General features: G+C 34.6%; 1 protein-coding gene across 4 annotated transcripts in view; it reads right to left on the reverse strand.

Annotated features, from left to right (window-relative positions):
- RALYL (RALY RNA binding protein like) overlaps positions 1 to 15,613 on the reverse strand; it is a 363,390-nt gene that overhangs the window by 179,545 nt on the left and 168,232 nt on the right. For all 4 annotated transcript variants that reach the window (XM_065751889.1, XM_065751886.1, XM_065751887.1 and 1 more), the window contains one exon: positions 9,643 to 9,921. In XM_065751889.1, the coding sequence (XP_065607961.1) occupies positions 9,643 to 9,898 (256 nt within the window). In that variant the 5' untranslated portion in view covers positions 9,899 to 9,921. The remainder of the gene's footprint in view (positions 1 to 9,642; positions 9,922 to 15,613) is intronic.

The following is a 15,613-nucleotide window of genomic DNA, read 5'->3' on the forward strand; positions in this document are numbered from 1 at the left end:
TGAGATTTTAACAATGCTTAGGAACGACTATGATCATAACAAAAGTGTTTGAACAATATCATATCAGTGAGCACTCACACAGGGGAGAAGACTAGATAAACAAGGAACAGAACTAGACTGAAAAAACATCATAAAATACTGAAATGAGATCTTTCTTGTGGTAGCAGAGACATTGCTGTGCAACAATGTGGGGCATAAAGATAGCTAAGTTAACCAGCTTATCATCAGGCTGCTTAAAAATTGTGCCACAGGATATCCTCACAGCTGGAAGAAAAGTTTTAGCCGATTCCCATGTGGATTAGTTATGAAAATGTTTGGTTTTCTTTTTTTTTCAGACCAAGGTAGCATATGTTTTCAGATCTCTGTTTCCTGATGGGACAAAGGCCAGGACTTGTGCCTAAGCTTATGTCAAATTAGAAATTCCAGGCTAGATTTGAACATGGGCAATATCTTATAGGTACATTATCATTCTGTATGCAATGCGAGGTATTCTGCGAGTTGTAGATAAACTTTCTACAACTTAAAACAGATTTGAAAATTCCAAAATTTATACTAAAAAAATATAATAAAAATCCTACTTCTTTTTCAGATAATGACAAGTCCCAACATGAAAACAAACAAACAAACCTGCAAGCAGTCTTCTTGAGCTGCTATCAATTTTCTAGGAGAGGCTATAGTCTCTCAGTTAAATAGTTGTAATGATTAACAACTAAAGTTTCTTTCAGGGGAAGGAGGAGCAATAGTATAGAAACTGAACACTTCATTTGTCAGTGTCACTTTTCGACTGTGAATTTCACTTTGTCCTTATGAAGAGTTGAAAAACAATTGGATTTTTGCTAAGATGTTAGTATTAATTTTTCACCCTATATTTATGATTTCTGATGAAGTTATCTTTCCTTTAGAGGCCTGTAAGATTGAGCATGAAACCTGAGGTTGATCCTTGAGGAGGAAGAAACAGAATACCTCTAATGTATTTTCCTTAGGTATGAAAGGAAAATAGACTTAAGACACAAAATGAAATCTTAGGCAGCAAATACATCTTCACAAGCATTTATCTCAGTTAAGAATATTTAGATTTTAGCTGATCTTGCTGTTAAGAAGAGAAAGAAAGAGAAGATGATGATCCTAAAAGATCATCACACATTTTCTCCCTCCATGACCTGAGACTACTATCAGGTTAAACACTTTTTCCTGCTATGCCAGTAGTCTTGTGGGAGGAATATTAGTAGCTGTACTTTCTTCTCCAAACAGCTACATGACGTTGGGAGATTTCATGGTTTTAACAACTATAGTGTAGAAGACAAACAGCAAGTCTGGGTTTTGCCTGGATTCCACAACATAGTAAAATAGCATTACTCTCTTCTGCCATCCTTTCTATTCTGATAAAAATCAAACATGCTTCCAAATGCAGATTAGAAAGGTAAATACTTACAAAGCAGATTTAGATGATAAATCAGATCACCTGTGTATTTTCTATATATCCTTGAGCAAATAGAAGTATTTTCATGTGCCCTTTAAAACAAGGTCAGCATGTAAAATATTTTAACAAAAGAATGAGAATGTGGAGATACAACAGGCACCAGATGACATAATACTAAAGGCACCAACAGAGGTGGTACTTGGACAGCTACTGAAGAAAGTATTGTCAAACAGTCAATAAGAAAGTATCATATTAACTGTTTCTAAGTGAAGTGAAGGAATTGAACTGAATTTAAGTTGAATTAACCTAGATTAAGCAAAACCATGAAGCTGTAGAAAAACATGAGGCCTCCTAGGACTAATACAACAAAAGTTGCACAGTATTCTAGAGATAATTTTTGTATTTACACAGTACATCCCACATGAGATGCTAAAATAAATGCTATGAGAGAGGCTATTATGACAGTAGTTTTACCTTTGCATGATATTATGTTCAGAATGAATTACAGAACAAATTTCATCAAGATACGTGAGGAGTATATGGTGAAGTACTGGAAACCAAGGCTTTATGTTTTCATCTTTAACGTTGGTTACAGATTTTGTAAAAGTATTTATGGGATTACAGTGGATATGTCTGATAGATTCATGAGCAAGAAAATATTTTATGCAAGTGCATCTGACATTAAAAGTATAGCTTTTTATGTAACCCAGTGGTGATCTGACTAGGGATGTAGCATTTAATACAAATAAGACCCTATGTTACACACATGTCCAGAAGCAAACAAGAACAAAGAAAGATCTTGTAATAGTATGTTGATCATGATTTTAAGGATGAAGAAGGTATAGTCCAATGAATATATGTATTATATACACATACTGACTTGATGGTAAGCTTTCCTTATGAGAACATTTGCTGATGGTATGTAATCATTATTAACGCAAAAAAGCGTTACTCAACACACAAAACTTTGCACCCTGCACAACATTAATATAGTTTATCAATATATGAAGAATATTACAGATTTCAAGCAATGAATAGTTTTTTTCTCATGGGTTCATCTGATAGCTACAACTTATTTCTCAGTATATACTCGTTACTTTTTTGAAGATACAAAAGTTTTAGTTCTGCCAGAATGTCAGATCTAAATTGGAGTTTTGGTTTTCATAAACGAAACCATTACTTCAAGTGATCAAGATACCACTAAGAGTGAGACATAGCATTCTGTTACATATCAGGAGTAAAACTCACTAATTTCCATTCCAGTTATTGTCAGCCTTTGAGAGCAGCTTATTCTGCTAAAATATGGATTTAAATACATGATGAAACATTCAGTTTGCCCTTCTGAGAAAGGCATATATTAATTGTGCAATGGTGTCTTACCACAAACAGCTGATTGATGATTGTTAAAAATAACTCTTCTTTCCTCTATATGAGTTGCTTTATATGCATGGATAGCACCTGAAATTATTCAAATCTGTTTTACTATAGGAAGAATTAAAATACTGATTAAAACAAATAAACAAACAGAAAATCAATCAATCAATCTAATAGGACTGAAGAGAAAGGACCAGGGTTAATCATCTTTTTGAGTTCAAGAACATAAAGTCAATTGGATTGCACTATTGTAACATGTCTGTGTCTGAATAGTATAGTCTCAATGAAGTTTACTGTTTAACAATAAAAAGTATATACTGTGTCACAGTTCTGGCCTGGTTTGGCTTGGTTCTGTGACTAATGGGGCAAAAAGACCCATAAACTCATACTCTAGGAGAGGTGGAAGAGAGGTAGGAAGAAGGCAGGGAGATGGGCCTAAAAGCAAAACAGCAGCAACAAGACAAGGAAGAAAACTAATTTAGTAAATATGATAGTGGAATGTGAGATAAAATATAATACAACATAATTGGAATTGAAGCTAATAAATCAAATAAATGAGTGAAAGAGCTTCTAAAAACTGAAAGCTTTACACTAATCCTGAAGGTGAGATGGCAAGGGAGCACACACTGCAGAAACGAGCAGAAAAAGGGGGTAGTCTCATGACTCCCAAACACTTTTATCTTTCCCTCTGAACAGAAAATGGAAATGGAACAGTCTTCTGGGACCTATAATTCATTCCTCCTTTTTTGAGAAAGGTACCCTAAATATATCAACAATCTATGGAACTGGAGCATTAACTCTTTAAACTCCCAGTGTACTACATGATGGTATTAGGTGAAATACTAATAATAGAAAGCATTAAACTATGACGTACTGTTAAGTATTCAGTGAGACCAAAGTGTGCAATGGGAATGAACATGGAGAAATTGTCCATTATCAGAAGACCCCCACAAGCAATGATCAGTGGTTGTATACCCATGATACTCTACAGTGAGACTCCATTTTAATGTCAGTTGTTATGTACCACAAGGGCATGAGTAGGCATCAAGAAGGTGGAGACCTATTGATAGATTTAGGTAGGGTCCCTGTTCCTGCATAGAGGAATAAGCTGAGAAAGGATCACATCTGTTTCCTAATATAGGAATAGATTAAAGATAAGGTTAAAAAGTTAATTCTAGCAAGTAAAATCTAATCTTTGAACTAAGCGGTGGAAGAGAAATAATTTTTCAGAAGTTCTGCAATAGTCTGCGCATGCCTGACTCTACACTCATACAACTATATCCTGATTTACAATAGCTAGAGAAAAGTATGTAACAGGATTGTTTCCATACATCATGAGTTATAGTTGTACCAATGAAGTCTTGTAGGATTGTTGTACTTGCAAGCTACTGATTGAAAGATGATGATAAATTTAAAACTGAATCATCACTAATTCATTTGAATTTTCTATCTAAAGAAAGTTTAGACACTAAGGAAATTTGAATAAATGTCAATTTTAAAACCAAAGCTAATTACTTCACAAATGAATTTACTAAAGCAGTGTAAGTATTTACTCTTTCTGCAAACAAACATTCATGGTGTATTTAATGTTGTCTGGAACTTCAGATTGAAATAAAGTGTTGCTTTACTCTGAAAAGTCCTAGTTCTACAAATAAATAGTTAATCCCCTCAGTGTTACAAGACATTACAATTATAAAATAGAGAAGATCTGTTTTGAGTAGAAGCAAGGGAAACAACAGACAAAATAGCCCTATTGTCACATCAATTCAATTTACAACAAAGGTATATGTCAGGTCTCTCTAAAGGCTCTCTTTATTACCTTCTCTCCTCCTTCGATATTTTCTACTGGGTAGTCATCATTTAGAAAGCCCCTGCGGGACTTCTGTGCTTCTCAGAAGAATGTGCAATAGAGTATATCACCCAAAATAATTATCTGAAACCACCATCTTACTCGAGGCTATATGTCAGTATATGCTCACTTGGAGACTGCATCTAATTTAGACCTGAAGGCAGACATACGTGAATAATACTTACAGCAACAAAACAGGATTGAAGTTACATTGGAACTAATTTATTAGTTAAAAAGGGCATCAACTGAAGAACTACGGTGTCTTTCATACTCTTGGCACAATAAGCTTTTTCCTTTTTCTCAATACTTGAAAATGATACTCTACAGTGACTTAAAAAAAGCAACAGCAAAGAAAAAAAAACTACCAAGCCAAGGAGTATTTAACTTGCTTTCTCATGGAGCCTATGAAGGTGGCACGGTTCTTATTCTGATCCAAACAAAAAACTTGCTCTAATGTTAAGGTGTGAAAAAAAATAAATGTGTGGAAATAAGGAAACAAATGTGTGGTGTAATTATGAAATATAAGTCTATAAAGTAATCAGAGAGTCATTGTGTAAAATATATACACTATGCACATTATGATCACAGAATTACAGAATCACAGAGGTTGGAAGAGATCCCTGGAGATCCCCTACTAACATAGGTTCTCTAGAGTACATTGCACGGGAAAGTGTCCAGAAGGCTTTTGAATAACCACAGTCTGACTGGACAGCTTGTTCCAGCACTTTGTCACCTTTACAGTAGAAAAGATTTTCCTCATGTTCATATGGAACTTCTCATGTTCCAGTGTGTGCCCGTCCATTGCCCATGTTCTGTCACTGGACACCACAAAAAAAAGTCTGGGCCCATCCACATGACTGCCCATTAGATTTTTATAAGCATTGAGAAGATCCCTCCTCAGTCTTCTCTTTTCCTGACTTAACAGCTTCAGGGTTCTCAGGTTTTCCTCATAAGGAAGACACTCCTATGCCCCTATTCATCTTTGTGGCCCTCCACTGGACTTGCTGGAAGTTTCTCATCCTTCTTGAAATGGGGAGCCTAGAACTGGACACACTCCAGATCTGACTTCATGAGGGCAGAGTAGGGGGAGGGATCACCTCTCTCAGCGTGATGGCCATGCTCTTTTTAATGCACTCCAGAACACCATTGGCCTTCTTGGCCATGAGGGCACACTAATATCTTATGGTCAACCTACTGTCCAACAGAAACTCAGGTCCTTCTCTGCAATGCTCCTCCCCAGCAACTCAGACCCTAACCTGTATTGATGTGTGCAGTTATTCCTCCCCAGGTGGAGGATTTTTCTTTGACTCAAGCAGGTCTCAAGTCACCCTCTCACCACTGATATGTAGAAGTCATGGGAGAAACATGGCATTTCTTCAGAATAATTGCTGCTCACACTACGCCTCTGTCCCACGTGATAAAGGCGTAACTTGAGTATACATTTAAATAGATAAAAACTTCTGAGGACATTTCGTGGGTGTGTTGCCACAACAGAGAACATAATTTGCCATTTTTATACTAATCTGAATACCTTCTTCACTCCATCATAAAGGAATTCCCAAACTTATTATTGTGAAACTGATCTCTGTACCTAATACTGACCTGTCCCTGTCTTGCTGTATATCAGAAAAAGTGCTATACTCTTGAAAGCATAATGTCACTTTAAGAACGTGCATGAACTTCATGATGAATACTTTAAGGTCCCCTTTTCACAGATTTTCAGTGTGTGTTGTACTTCATGGATCAGAAATCTTGGAAAGAGCCACATAGCTCATGAACTCCACTCCCTGAAGCAATATCAATGGAGCAGCCATTACACAACACTGGTTACCAAGCATATCGGTAGGAAATTGAGAGTTGTGTGAGGAGATGAACAAGCTAATGACAATGACCCAGACAAAAGCTAGGAAGTACCTCCAATGCTTTAGATTTGTATTTGAAAGGAATTTCTTAAACAAAATACCTTGTCATGTACTTGTAGGCCTTATATGAAACCTAACACTTTGGAACCCCACCTCAGAAGACATAGACAGGACTCTGATGTACATTCATGCTGTTCCTTTCCCTAAAACTGGATTGTTAAGTGCATAATTATTGATGAAATGTGTAACACTGTATATAGCTATGAGAATTTAGAGGTTCAATTTTTCACCTTAGTTACGTAGACAAAATTTCTGTCTAGCACTGCTAGAGCTGCTGTAAGTAACATCATGGTCTTGAATGGCAAGACTTTGTGAAAGATAGGAACTAACATTAATTGATCATTTGCCATAATATATATATAAAAGATGTAGATTCATACTTGCAGTTCAAATTACTCTTTCTTCTGTGAGGTACTATGTACTAGCTTCTATCAGGCATATACTAGGGGATAATCTTTTTCAAGTATTCATTTAAAAATGACTATCACTACTATTTATTTTTGACTACTGACTAACATCCAGCCCTCATTATATCATTAATATACTCTAATTCAATTTAAAATAAAATCTATGCTAATAAAGTTTATCTATACCTCTATAAGAAGCTTTTCTTGTTTCCTTACTATACCTTGACTATTGCTATAAAATAATGCTTTTCTCAGAATGCAAGGCTCTCAGGATGTAGAGCTGCCTTCTTTCATCCTTAAATTATCAAGTACTTTCACAGTAATGTGTCCACCCGCTACTTCCTTCCATTCAATAGCACAATCTTCACATAAATTATTCTTCTTGTTCATAATGCGAAGCAAATTTTATCCTTTATCTTCTCACTATTTTGAGGTAACAATTAATGTCTATTGCCAATAAAAAGAATTCATAGAAGCAGTTTATCTCACAAGGAGTATCACTTCAACAAAATCATTTCCTTTGTCAAAAATACCATTCACAACTATATATTTTTTTATAGACAATATAGGTGAAGCCTGGAACAGTTAAAATTTCACCTAGCTTACTTATTATATTTCTTGATATATCAGGAATTGAAGAATGAAATATGACATCAAAAAACATTTTAATATTAGACATATCTAACAGTATTGGATAAAAATTCCATTATTACTAAAGGGTTTGCATAGTCCGAATAATTCACTATCCCTTAATTTTCTTTACAACTAAGTCCACCTGTCTTTTGTCTAGAGCACAAAAGTACTTTCAGTAGAGAAAGGGCATTTTCTTCCACAAAGCACTTGGCATATTATAGACTCCACAAGAAAAGCTAAAAGAGACTAACAACAGTAGTCATAGTAATAACAGATTTATTGCCTTAGGAATACACAGTTTAAAAAATCTGGTCAGATCAGTGTGCAAGGAGCTGTAAATAATGCACTGATGGCATTACATGGCCTATTGCTTGGAGACTATGGCTCCAGGAAACATCTTCTAATAATGCCATCTCACAGACTGACTTTGCAGCCTTGCTTTTCTCACTTGAGTTCTTCTATTTCACTCATATATATAACTTTGCCTAAAAAAGTAAAAAGGTAGTAATCAGCCCTAAATGTAATTGCACTTCTTTAAAGGCCTTTTATTTTTTTTCTTTTTTATTGATCCAAAACACAGGGTTATAAAATTTAAAATTATTATCTGTCAACTGTGACAAAATAACAACACACCTGACACAAATACCTCGATTTCTACAACTAATCAGAAATAAAGTTTTTCCACAGCCTGAGAAACTGAAAATGAATAAGCCATGTTCATTCCTTATGACTTTTTACAGCCAAAGTACTAGATTCACGTCACCTTTTCCTGGCACAACCATTACATATACAGGTTTGATTTGAGCAATATATCTCAAAGGTCTAGTGAAGTACATCCATACGTAATATTGTCCATAATTACTACACATGTGATAGATGGGCCCCAACTGTGCCCCAGCTGATTTCATCATTGTGAGTCTCGATACTTAAATGCAAATAGTTTTCACAGGTAACAGTTTTCAATAATGTCATAGTTTCAGCTGGGATGGAATCACTTACTGTGTCTGGTATGATGCCATGTTTTTGGTTCTAGGAGAAAACAATGCTGATAACATGCCAATGTTTATAGTTGCTACTAAGCAGTGTTCTACAGAGCCAAGGCCATTCACAGAGAAGGACCCAAGGATTTGGGAGGGAATAGAATTAGGACAGCTGATTTAAACTGGCGAAAGGGGTATTCCATACCATATGACATCAAGGTCATCTTTCTCTCTTTTTCTGCTCAAGAGGTGAGCTGGATTATATATAGATAGGATAAACACAACTATATATAGTCATAACTGTTATTCTTTTCTTCTTTTCGTTTTCTCTATCTTGGTAAATAGTTTTATCTTAACTCATAAGTTCTATATTTTTTTTCCCCTATTCTCTTCCTCCTCCCACTGGGAATGGGGAGAGTGACTGAATGACTGTGTGATGCTGAGCCACGTGTTGGGTTAAACCATGATGAAGAAAATACAGAAATACACAATTATTCAAGACAAAGTATTAGAAAACAAAGATGCTACTTCTTTTTTTTTTTTTAGTTTGAAATTCAAAGGGACAGTATCTACAATATTATATGGGAATAACTTTAACCTGAGATTATAGTTTGATTTGGTACAACTTCAAGGACAAACAAAAATCATTCTTCTGCTTATGTCTAAAATCTTTCACACCACTGGGCTGGACATTATTTTAGAATCATTAAAGGCAAAATAGCCACATCTAATCACATTATATTTCTAATAGAGCTTAAGAGAAAATACTTATATTTTCTTCATCTGATTAATCGAGTTAACTGCAATGGGTTCACATGGAGAATTATAAACACTCATAACAATCAAAACTAATATCCAGGTAACATGTAATATTACACATAGTCAGGATGGATGAATAGTCTATGATTCTACTTCCAAAATTCTGCCAGACTCAACATACTGAAAATACACTTAAAGGGAATAATGGTAAAATAGTCTTACTAATCTCCAAGGTAACGACAGCAGACAACGTAGAAAGGAAAGAGAAACCAGTATTCGAATGATATAAGCCACTTACCTAGTGGTTGCCCTGCGATGATCCTGGCATTCTCTCCTGCCACTGCAGCCCTGGCATGTCTCTCGCTCATGTACTGTACAAATGCATACCCTTTATGCACAGAGCAGCCAACTATTTTCCCATACTTTGCAAAGATTGCTTCGATGTCACCTTTTTTGACAATGGCTGTATTCAGATTGCCAATGAAGACTCTGGAGTTGATGGACTTTGGGTCATTCTTATTGGTGACATTGCTGGTCTGTGTTTTGCCGGTCATGGCTGGATCACTTTGCTTTAACCCTTAAATAAAGAACAAAGACAATTATGTTTCATAACATACAGTTACTCCTGGTTTTATGATTTTTCCAGCAATAATTCACTTTCTCATTTTTCACTTAGAGAACATCTAGAATTGGAAGAGTTACACATTTAAAAAAATGATTATCAATAAAACCATAGTAATACATATTCAAATATTGATAATAAGCCAAATCATAACTTCTTATCTTTATAGATATAAAATATTCTAGTACACTTCTTAACGTAATGCTCTGATAGCAGAGCTTTGCTGTAATCACATGTGGATTTGTGCTTGGAAATTCAACACTGACTTTTTAAGTAGGTAGTCACCTAGAAACTGCAAAGCATGAGAATGAATCATTATCTTATGTCAAAGAAATGAACATTCAAGGCCATATACAGAGCAAACTCAAACAATGAATGATATATCTGCTTTTGTTTAGTAGGTGTCAGCCAGAGCAAATTTCTCACCAGTTAAATATCACTGACTATTGTGAGGACAAGTAGTGTATAGCTCTTTATCACAATCAACAAGTTTCTATCAGAACAATTTCCTCTATTAATACAGTAGGAAAATAAACAAACAAACAAACAAACAAAAAAGAAGACAGCTTTAACAACTGGTTTACACTCCTAAAATAATATATATATATATATATATATATATATATATATAATTAAGGAACTTTGTATTCATATATGAACACAGTTTTGGTTGTTGTTCTACTTTTCTTTCTGAGGTAACAGAACCTTGTGAATCCTAGCATTTCTCAAATGGAAACAGACGCATCATTCTTGGGGAAGATTTTTCAAAGTATGGAAAACACTTTTTGTGCTCATCTAGCCTCATTCTTTTGAAGTGCATTTGATTTTGTTAATATGAATGCAAATTCCACCTGCCAGCAAGTCCTTCCATTTACATCAATTTACTTAGATGGAAGTGTAATGAAAGAAATTATCCCACATGGCTTCTGGGTTTTCTTTAGTTACACTTGATAACAGAAATGTCAAAAATACATATACCTTGTAAGAGTTAAAACTTGTTTTGTAAGAAAATGGTCATTTAAATACCAGCCAAATATAGGCCAGCTCTGACAACTAAAAGGTTACTCTTACCACTTTCTTACTATTATTTAACCTGTTTTTACTTTTGATCATATCACAATAACAATTCAGGCAAGAAGAGAATCCAGTTAAACACCGCTCACACAGTTAAAGTTCAGTTATTTTCTCAAGATGAAAAGAAATAACAAACTCTATTCTGGACACCTAGAACTTGACATTAACTAGCAGAAATTTCATATTTAAAATCAATAGCTACCATATGCTAAGGTAGACTGGTGAAAAAAGAAACCATTATTACTCAGCTCCATACAATTTCTAGTGAACAAGCCATCTGCAGCTGTAGTTATCAGTACTTTGATTGCCTCCAACACGCATGATTGAAACTCCACCCTTTTGGATAAGAACACACCATGGAGATAAGTGGGCAACTCTCCTGAGTTCTAGAAAATGCTTTTTGATAGAGTACATGCAGCTGAGGCTATCAGTCAAATAGTATTCACTTTCTTAAGCTCTTAATATAACATCTTTATATTAGAACACTCAGAGTAAACACTATGAACAAAATAAGTTTCCTTGTAAATTTAACAACTTTAAGTACACTCAGGAAACACAAGATACTGTATACATGCACTTCGAACTTCAACATAGAAAACCAGGAAAACTGTCCTTACCAAAAATCCCTGAACTTCATTACTCATGGAAATGACAACAGATACAAAGATAGAGCTAATTCTCATCTACGGAACATTATTTTTTGACACCATTTGCTGTGCGTTTTCACCAGTGATGAACAAGAGCCTGCATGCATGCTTGTAAAAGTCACAGAGGTAGTGATCGCTTCTGACACAACTAAAACATCACCCACTGCCTCACTGTGCTCACATCCACTGTTTGGTCTCCATAAATGTTCAGTGATAAAAACTGCAGCAGTCAAGTATCACAGGTTCCTTTTTCATCAGATATTCCCAGCTACTGTCAAACAACACGCAGGTTTGGTAAGCACATACCAAATCTTTTGGTAAAACTTCTCATGGGTAGCACTGTGTTTGTTTATGAAGATGTAGCAAATAAAACTGTTTCATTATATTCTTCATAGCACTGTGCTCTCTGTGCACATTTATCAAGTCACGGAGACAATGTCTGGCCACTGGTCTTGAAAATGGTACACTTGGCTTGTAGATCTTTTTCCTCCACTAACTTGCTGTATGACACTCAGTAAATCACAATTTGGTATTTATTTCTCTTGCCACTTTTCAGAATTCGAACTTGAATTTTTGGCTAAGAGTTTTCTTTTCACATATTTTTATAAAGCTCCTAATACAAAGATGTCATGATCTCAGCTGAGACTTCTGAGCACAACTAACACAATGATAATAAAAATGTAAAGGGGAAAAAATAAAGAAATTCCTCTGCTAAACAAAAAACTGCATGGAAATTATAAACAAAGAATCTCTTTAATTATTGCCATCACAACTGTTTTCAAAACACCAGAGAACTACACTCCATAGTTCCTCTATTGTTTCACCATTTAAATTGGATTTACAGAACTATTCATTTTTATTTCCTAAAAATTCTCATTTTATTTTCCCTGGTTTTGCTGTTCTCTAATTTAAATTGAATTTGAATGGGATGTTGAATGTTCCTATAGTAGGTTTTTCTTTGCAATGCAAATTTACAACACTTTTTTTAACACAAAGAAAAGTAGTTTTCTGGTGGGTTCTCTTATATGCAAATGAGAAGTCAGGAAAATGTGCTGCAAAAATTCAAAGGGTGAGAATGCTATGGGTGTGAATAATATGTGAATAATTTAGATCTGATTGCATTGCGTGGATACATACAATACTACTGTGAATACTTTATTAAAGTCAAAGATACATATAATCTTCATTACAATGAGAAAGAACAATGAAAGTTTTACACCTCATATTATGCATCTGTGAATACTGAATTATGTCTATTATCTTTGTGCTATCAATAATAGCAACTCGTATTACCAAGAAGTAAATGAAATGGTGAGAAAAACATATCTGAAATTCTTTAACTTCCTTGCAGTCTTGTTGAAGGCTTATTAAAAGTATCTTGCTAATTTCTTATCATTGCAATGACTCTTTCTGTTGATATATATATCCTCTATAATACAAAACATACCTTTTAAGGAATGCTTTACAGATAATATATAACTTGAAATAACTTCATTATACTGTTTCATGATGTAGATGATTTAATTATTTTACTCGGGTTTAGCTAGTGTAAGTCTATGTTCAAGTTCCATGTTCAAGTCTATATTTGAACTGTACACTGTTTCCATTATTAATTAGATCTCAAAAAGTACAGTTTGTGAACCTGTTTTAAACATTTGTTTTATTTCATTCACAGAAATGTAAATGACTAAAATGAATTCTTATTGCACAGTATACTAATTGGGTAAGTCTAAACAGGTAGCATGAAGTGCTGAAGATAATTGATTTTAAGCTATGGCAGCTTCCTTTACATTTCCAGTATTTTCATACAAATTTCAGTTACATACGAGCATGACAAAACATTGTTTTGTGGCTTTTAGTCTTCATTCCATAAAACAAAAAGCTGATCTTGAACTCTAATTTTATAGGAGATGCTGCTCCTATGGGGACAGTGGCTAATCCAGAATATGAAAACAATTGCATCATTTACAGCTGTGCAGTGTTCTGTTGCAGGGAAGATCACAAGACCCCAAGGAATGGGCAAGGAGGAAACTTGTACAATTCACCCTCCCATTAATTCCCTGGCATTTGCTTGGGAAGTGCAGGTGTAAAGGGACCATTATAGTCTTACTGGTTCTCAGCTTCCAGTGCTGCCTATAAATACTGCTAATGACACTGCAATTAATAATGTAAAACTTATCATTGAAAAGAAAGAATTTTGGTCAACGTGCAAAATTATTTGGGAAATACAGACACTTGAAGACTTAAGCAGTTGGAAGGGACTTTGAGAGCTCTTCACTTTACCAACAATCTAGTTATACAACCATGGCTCATTGTAAATGACTGACTGAAACTCATTAGGCCTAACAATTCTGTTAGGAAAGAAAAAAAAAGCCTTGTATTGGTTCAGTAGGTTCTGACAAATCTGTATACTTGAAGATACTCTTCATTTCATGGTGTGACAGCTATGCATGTCTATTCAGAACACTGCTTGTCTTTCCTGTTGCTACTGCTATTGCTGAAAGGCAGCATTCACTGCCTCACTGCTCACATCCACTGTTTTGTTGCCATAAACATTTAGGCGAGCATTAATGAATGACAGTGGGTGCCATTTCTTCTCCAAGAAGAAATTCAATGATGCAGCTTTGCATCATATGCACTTCCATGTCAAATGTCATTTTGTCGAACTGCCCCTCTGCTGCCATCTTTCATGCAACAACACAATTCAGTGGAATTCTATAGGGAGGATTCAACCCCTGCTACCATACCACCAGCATCTACTTAATTAATAAGGGATCATCTGTAAGCATAAAGATTTAATCCTTGCTTTAATAGTTGAATTACAAATCTTTAAAGTTTAAGAATCAATAAATATTAACATGATTATAAAAAAATTCAGTCACAATACATGTTCTCTCCTTTCAAATTACTTTTAATCAGCAATGACAACTTTAACTCTTTTGCATTGTTGCAGACAAATTTAAGATGTTTAAACATTGGAACTGCTCTTCTGTGGCTGAAATGTCTTGCAGCATAGATTTGTCTTGCATTGGTACTGATATTTTATGGAGCAAATTCAATATTAATCTTAATTTCCTTAATAAGTACTCATTAAAAACTGTTTTATCTCAGCTAAAATCCAGCATTGACAAAACCCTATAAAATTTCACATACCTCTTGAAGGTAAGAATATCAGGTATATCATGAGAAGGAAAAGAACGAACAAAAAGTTACCAGATGAAATATCTTGTCCTGGAAAATCTTTTTTAATTTACACTTAAAATTCATTTTTAATGAATTCCTATATCTAGGTCACAAAAATAAAGAAAAAAATTATTCATAAGATGGTTAGTTAAATCCACATCAAAATATTCTGGGTTTTTCCAGTCCTCACTAAAGTCAAAGGATCTGTTTCCCGTCTTCCCACTCAAGATATCCTGCCTCATACATAATTTATTTAATTATTCGTGGTTTATCTTTAACGTTTCCTTTAAACTGTTTTTAAGAACAGGTTGATGCATCATTTTTATTGCACAGACAATACACACTTCAAGCTCTCTCTTCTGGAGCCATATAAATGACAAAATGCATCAATAGTCACTATGCCATGTCTTGTAGAAAATGAAAGACTGAAAAATGATATATCAGATCATACTATCTCCTGTTGCTCCTCTTCTAAAAAAGACAATATGCCTCTGGGGAAGGTAAAGAAAACATATCTATTTTTTCTTTTTTTGTTGTTGTTAATAAAGCAACTACCTACTAATTAAAGTACATAGAAAAATACCATAAAACATTTTTGTATATACATTTTTTGTCTAGTTGTTTAAATATTTGAAAGATCTGTACATCTTATCTCAGGAGGAGCACTACTTGCAAGAACTACCTTCCTTCGGCAAACAGATGATATAATTCATATTGCCCCACTTTGGCTCATAGTGATGGTC

Source organism: Cyrtonyx montezumae, unplaced genomic scaffold (genome assembly GCF_038088225.1).
Source record: "Cyrtonyx montezumae isolate F1298 unplaced genomic scaffold, pur_monq_1.0 scaffold_8, whole genome shotgun sequence".
Taxonomy (NCBI): Eukaryota; Metazoa; Chordata; class Aves; order Galliformes; family Odontophoridae; genus Cyrtonyx; species Cyrtonyx montezumae.